Source organism: Microplitis demolitor, chromosome 5, assembly GCF_026212275.2.
Source record: "Microplitis demolitor isolate Queensland-Clemson2020A chromosome 5, iyMicDemo2.1a, whole genome shotgun sequence".
Taxonomy (NCBI): domain Eukaryota; kingdom Metazoa; phylum Arthropoda; class Insecta; order Hymenoptera; family Braconidae; genus Microplitis; species Microplitis demolitor.
The window spans coordinates 15,219,234-15,226,835 of NC_068549.1; the positions used below are offsets into that span (position 1 = coordinate 15,219,234).

The 7,602-nt window shown below is 26.4% G+C and overlaps 1 protein-coding gene across 1 annotated transcript in view; it reads right to left on the reverse strand.

Annotated features, from left to right (window-relative positions):
* The window catches only part of LOC103575322 (serine-rich adhesin for platelets), a 155,226-nt gene extending 154,399 nt beyond the window's left edge, over positions 1-827 (reverse strand). Inside the window, exon 1 of the mRNA XM_053739157.1 lies at positions 389-827. Coding sequence (XP_053595132.1) covers positions 389-555 — 167 coding nt within the window. The 5' untranslated portion in view covers positions 556-827. The remainder of the gene's footprint in view (positions 1-388) is intronic.
* Between the last annotated feature and the right edge of the window lie 6,775 nt (positions 828-7,602).

Below are 7,602 nucleotides of genomic sequence, written 5' to 3' on the forward strand. Positions count from 1 at the left end.
AATTTACAAACATATTTTATTAATACTGTAAATTCACGGGTTAATTGAAGTACTTTTGTGGTGTGAAATCTGGTTACCTACAACATCCTAAAACTGCAAGGGATTTTTTTCGAGACACAAATAAAAAAATGATCAATAAGTAACAAAAATAAGACTTTTAAGCTTGAAAAGCTTGCAGTCAATGGAAATTCATAGCTTGTAGTCAGTCAACGGTCACATTTTTCTCTGTAATACCCTAATCCCACAAAATAAAAGTAAATTTCTATTTGTTTATCTGTAAATCAACACAAAGTTACGGTCAATAAATACTTCTCCATTTTTATTTGGGAATAAAAATATTGTATTTTTAAAAGTAAATGCATGACGATCATAAAAAAAAGTTACATACTTCTGATTAAGATATTGAAGCGTCATATCAATTACTTCCCCGGTGACTTCCTCGCCACTAATTTCATGCCCTGACATTTTCACTGGTAATTGGTCATCAACATTCATTCGCTCTACGAATTCTATAAAGAAACGTTTGTAAGCACCCAAATAGTCACCGTCATCCATTTTTAAAGCAATCAATTGATTTTTAATATTTAATTATGAGCAATAATTAATTAACAGACTGAATAATTGTCGATAAAAAATGTTAAATCATTTGACACGTTATGCCAATTCAATAAGTGTTTGTAATTTATTTTATAATAACATATTTCGTTACAAAGTTCTCTTAAAAATCACAATACAAGATTTTTACATCTCTGTCAAATCACTAAACTAAATGTCAAAAAATTTTCACAAATACATTGTGCAAAAAATGAGAAAAAAAAGTCATCAAAACAAACTAAATGCTGGGGGATTTCGTAACAAAAAAGTCACCGCCTGACAGCAGCACTTGATGGGGAGGTAAACAACTCAGACCACTGATCTGAATGGATCCGTGACGATTTGCACAAAACTAGATTTAATGTCCCTAGATCGAGGTTACTATAGTAATGTTTCCAACCTACGAAATAGTAAAATAGTAAGAGAGACTACATTACAAGAAAAATAATACTGAGTGTTTTCATGAAGTGTCAAAAAGTTAGAAATCTGAAATAATTGTTATCATATGTTGAGATAAAATAACAAAATACAAATATTTTCGTGGTTAAGTCTGATAATTATATGTATATTCAATATACGTGAATTAAGTATATTGTACATTGATATAGTGGTAAATAAAGAAAAAAAATATTTACTGAATGTTTAATTCAATTGCTATTCATTTATAATATAATTTAAGTGGGTAATTTCAATAATATTAAATAATGAAATAACATAATTATTTTGTAGTTGTTAAAGTGAAAAGTTTTTTATTAAAAAAATGACAAATAACTTCTAAACTAATACAATAAAAAATGTATTATAAATAAATAATGTCAAAGTCAGTTGATGAGAAATTTGTTACGAGTTAATTTTTTGTTGTAGTTGTATTGACGAGTAATTTTAATTGATACATACATTTTGTAGTTATCCTTATAAATAAAACATTATATATATAAATTGTTTATATGCCATAAAAGTGAACATAACTGTTTAAATAACTAATAATAGTATTATTATTTTTTTTTTTAATTTATTCAAAAGAAGTATCAATTGATACTTAATGTAGTAGTATTTATAGTGGAAATTATAATCAAAGTAAATAACTTCAATGTTGGTAAAAAATATCATTATCGATAAATTATGTATTTTAACGTCTTTGGAATAAAAAATGAAATCTTTATTGACATATAAATTTCTTTAAATCGTATAATATGTACATATATATGTATATATAAATTAGAACTAAATAATTGTATTATTTATACAGTCGTAAATATATTTTACTTTAATATATACATTAAGTTTGTGATTAATATTATGCATTTCTCAAAAATAAACAATTTGGTGATAGTTATAACGTGATATTTAATGCAACGAGCAAAATATATCAATTTATTAATTGTAGTTTTACCTCTTAGATTACTTTAATGGCATTTGAAAATTTTGTAAACACCAATGGGGCAATTAAAATTTTCATATTTATTAAAAAACGTAAAAAATTATGAAATCCATAAAAAAACGATTGTTTATTAAAATAAAAAAAAATGATACATCATTTATTTTATCAACCATTTTTATTTTAAATTTTAAGTAAATATTTACAAATATTGTAATATTTTAATCGAATTTTCGTACATGTTTCACTCAAATGTTTTGTTAACTTCTTAAATTTGATTGAATTTCAAATTTTTATCTTACGGTAAATAATAATTTAAGCTAATAATATTTTTAATTCTTTTAATTTTAATTTTTATTTCTTTAATTATTCAAAGATATTTTTTCTTTACTTCTTAAACGAGTTCAACACCAAGTGTACTGTTTAATTTAAAACGGGTATTGAAATTTTTTTTTTTTTTTTTTTAATATGTATTCAAAAACATCTTTTCGAGCTTCAAAACCGTATGAAATTTTTGAGTTGGTTTGTACGGTTAACGGTTCATCGATTTTTTTCTTTTTTTTTTTTTTCAAGATGAATAAGTGTATTTTTATTCAGAAAATTTTGTTCTTTCAAATGTAAATTGAAAATAAACCTAGAAAAAATAGGTCATACAGTTGTGTAATTTTGGTCGGTTTTTGAGAGTTGTCCGAGATTGAAATTTTCTTTAAAATTTCAATTTTTAGTTTAAAATAAATATTGATATGAGTTTTTTTTCTAAGGTACGAAATTGATTTAAAAAAATAAGATTTAATCGTTGTTTTTTAACTTACCGCTATGAAAATTGATAATTAAAAAAAAAAGAAAATTATTGGTTTCGGTCCAATTTTCAAAAAAAAAGTTTTCATCAGAGCCACGCGAGAAATGCATGTTTTTGACGGTCTAATAGTTTTTTGAGTTCGAAGAGCCGAAAAATTTTCAAGTAATTATGTTTTTGAGCTCAAGGAGCTCAAAAACAGTGGGAAGTTTTGGGGCTGGTCTGCAGGGTTTACCGGTACACAGATTTTTTTTTCTCTTTTCTTCACATTTACTGAGTAACCGACGTAAAAATATAAGAAAAGTCCAAAACAAATAATTTTTTTATTTTGATGATGATTACTTTTTTTAAGAAACAAAACTCGTTCCTTCAATTCTTTTGCAAAACTTTATTTAATCACCCCGAAAAAAACGGTTCGATACATCAATTGAAAAATTTACAGGGTTATTGGGGGTACATCAAGCTAAAAAAAGAAATTAGAAACATTAGTCTTTTCATTGATATTTACAAAATAACGTTTGATTTACGGAAAAACTCAAAAAAAGGTATTTTTTTTTTTGTATTTACTTCTAATGAGTGTTAAAAATAAATAAAAAATTTTTTTTTTTAAAAATGATGAAAGGCTCTTGTAAGAAATTTATTCTAGTTTTTAACGCCGATCTTCAATTTACTGTGCGATCATTAGTACCTGAAATATTGACTGTCAAAACAAAAAGGATCATTTTTCGTTTGATGGCTGATATCTTAGCGACAAGTTGTTGTACGAATCTCTAAAAAAATACAGATTGCAGCAAAATAAATTCGCTAACTGGCTCATGCATTGTTTTATCTGGAAATATTTTTCCACGGCCCATAGACTCTTTGGAAAATAAAATTTTAAAAACTTTTGTTTCGCGATATTTCTTATGTTTGCGCAATAGCTATAGCTCTAAAAAATTATTTATAAAAATGCACCAAAATAAGAGATTTTAAGCTACAAAATGTTATTTTTTTCAATTTTAATACGATCATTTTTCACGGAGTTACAGCTTTGCAAAAATGATTAAAAAATTTTGAGAATTTTTTGGTTTCTTGAATTTTTGGCAAGAGTATATTTAAAAGGGAAAATGTATTTTGGGTCCTGGTAAAATAAAGATATTTGTTTACATTTTTCAATATCAATGAATTTCTCGAATTAATTGAAGTATTCATTAGAGTATTGTTTTATTTTGTGGAAATATTTCAGGTCGTGTATGACGGTTACAGGATAAGTTTATCTTATTAAATTCTCATTTTTTTTTTTTTTTTTTTTTTTTTTTTTTCCTCCCAAATTATCAATCACTTAGTGATGATAGATTGTACTTGGCTGACACGGGCCACTTTAGTATAAGGAGAATCTATAATAGAAAAAAATTGATAAAATATTTTTATTTTGATATTGAATTTTTATTTTGTCAACTATCAATCAAACTTAAATCCCCATTATTTAAAAAATGTTCAAAAAATTTCATACATGCATATATATCTTGTGATATACATTAGTGTATAGTAATGATATAAAATTAGGCTCGTTTTCGAAGAGTGAGAGTAAAAAAAGAGAACGACTAATTTTTTATAGAGAACTTCAGATAGTTGATTTGACTAAACATTATATAGGTAATGTACCAAACTAACTTTCACATAAGCAAAGTATAGAAAATTTAATTAGTATGAGATTATAATTGTAATTACTATTACGATGACAAGATCAGATATAATTATCAGACGTACAGGTACGTACGAACCATTAAAAGTAATAAAATAAATACTTTTTAAATACATAATAGTTGTGAAATTTACAGGTTATTTTATGCACAATAAAATACAACTGACGAAACTAAATTATAATGGGACATGTATAAGTTATGTGAAATGAAAACCATATTTTCAACATTTTTTGATTTCATTAGAATTTTCAAGGCTATTAAATTATTGAAAGAAATGGTCAAAACATAAAGCTAAAGGTCATAAATTGAAGCATATCAAACAAGCTTTAAGATAATTTTTACTGGAATCGTTTATCAGTTTTAGTTTTAATGTTATATGAACTTAAATAGTGAATAACAATTGATTTTTCCAAACAACCATAATTTCAAAACTAATCAATCGATTCAGCCCATCTTCGAATCTGATCAAGATAATCGCTTATAGAATAATTGTAGAAAATTTCATTAAGCTCCGATAAGAACTGTAGGTGCTATCGTAATGATAAGAGCAGTGATAATCATCGGGATTAGAGGTACGTGACTGTTCATAACGATTGAGGTGTGCAAAAATTAGTTGAAAATAAAAAAACATTAACTATGGTGATAAAGTAACAGTTTATAATGCTCATGAAATATGATAATAAACATATCGCATAGCACCCAAGAAACCAGAGTATAAGCTCATAAATTATAATATTCTTTGCACTAATGCACAGAAAAAAATAATCGGTAGCAGCTACGCATTATTCCGGTAACAGTGACCGAAACAATCCGTAGCCGCTACCAATGCTTTCGATAGCAGTTACCAATTTTTTTAACGTCCCGCGATAGAGATCAATAAATATGAAATTTTTCGCTGGAATGAACAAGAAATCCTGATATTTTGGAAAATGTTCATGTTTGGAATAAATAGTATGCATTTATAGACGATTCCTACCACGGACAAACCATGCAAATATAAAACTCCAACAAATTTCATTTTTGACCGCCAAATAAACTAGTAGATTACTGAAGTCAATTTGGTAGTTTTTTTTCGGAATCTGTTCGAATTCTATTGAATTGTGAAATTTACGTCAATACGTGTGTTGTTCGTCAATTTGCTGTTGTTATTTGTCGATAGAGATCAATAAACATGAAATTTTTCGTTGGAATGAAAAAGAAATCCTGAGATTTTGAAAAATGTTCATGTTTGGAATAAAAAGTATGCATTTATAGACGATTTTTACCACGAACAAACCGTGCAAATATAAAACTCCAACAAATTTCGTTTTTGACCGCCAAATAAACTAGTAGATTACTGAAGTCAATTTGGTAGTTTTTTTTCGGAATCTGTTCGAATTCTATTGAATTGTGAAATTTACGTCAATACGTGTGTTGTTCGTCAATTTGCTGTTGTTATTTGTCGATAGAGATCAATAAACATGAAATTTTTCGTTGGAATGAAAAAGAAATCCTGAGATTTTGAAAAATGTTCATGTTTGGAATAAAAAGTATGCATTTATAGACGATTTTTACCACGAACAAACCGTGCAAATATAAAACTCCAACAAATTATATTTTTGACCGCCAAAAAAATTGTTAGACTACTGACGTCAATTTGATAGTTTTTTGTTAGAGTATCTGCGGGTTCCATCATTTGTAAATTTCAGTTCAATATATGTGTTGTTTATAAATTTGCCGTTGTTATTTTTCAATATACATTAATAACCACGGAATGGTCAACTTGAATGACTGAGAAATCCTATTATTTTGATACATATTCAAATATAATAAATAAATTATATAGTTTTACAGGATTTGCATGACGGACAATCTCTGCAAAGCTTTATTTCTGTCGTTGATCATTTTTGAATGCTAAGTGGTGTACGAATTGTTTACAGCTAATTTGAAAGTGTTAGAACGGACTTTGGTTTGTTTCAGCCTGAATGAGGATTTATAGTCTATTGATATTCTATTAACGCATTTACAGTTATTATTTTTCATTAATATATTTAATTTTCACTGCACAAAAACATTGTAGAATTTTTAAAAATATTGATATTTAATAAGATTATTATATACCTTGAAACTATTTTCATTACGAAGAAACTGTGCTAAGGAGTAAACTTTTAGCAGATAATTTTGAATCAATGGACTACATATGCGGTTTTGTTAATAGAAAAATTCATTTCAAATAGTTCTCATTTTAATGGTTAGTTTGACTGATAATTATTGTTAAGTTAAAAATTCAATTTTACTGGAATATATGTTCGGAATATGAGATGGTAAATTGGATGCGAATATTTAAAGGAGAAATTTGTCGTAAATTTTATCTTGTTTTGTATTACATATATTTCACTTTTCATCTAGCCACATTTGAAATTAAAATCGTGTGTAGGTGTAGAGAATACTTTAAAAATACATTATATTTTGTCTGGGATAAAATGATAGAGTAAAAGTTATTGAAATTTTTTTTCTTCTAACCAAATAAACTTACTGTATAATAATCTATATCGAAACATAAAAATTGTTAATTCAGTAGCAGCCTAAAAGTAGGCTGGAAAACTTGAGTTGATTCGAATCGAAACGAAAAGACAAGTTTACCCCGTTACTGTAGAATTGCTTGGCAAAAGTTATTTTCTGAGTTGGGGTATAGAAATGTTCTCGGCGCAAATTAAAGATTTTCACAAATTGTTTGAAATGAAAACCGTTTGAAAGTATATATCTGTATTGGAATGCAATGTCCATGATACGGTGAATTTGGTTCTATGAAGTGAGAATTTTATGATTAATGATATATATCGATTAGCAATAGCTGCGAATTCTAAAAAAGCTAGTGAAAAATCTAGAAATTCTGATTAAAGTTAAATAAGAAAACAAAACTGCATATGTAGTCCATTGATTCAAAATTATCTGCTAAAAGTTTACTCCTTAGCACAGTTTCTTCGTAATGAAAATAGTTTCAAGGTATATAATAATCTTATTAAATATCAATATTTTTAAAAATTCTACAATGTTTTTGTGCAGTGAAAATTAAATATATTAATGAAAAATAATAACTGTAAATGCGTTAATAGAATATCAATAGACTATAAATCCTCATTCAGGCTGAAACAAACCAAAGTCCGTTC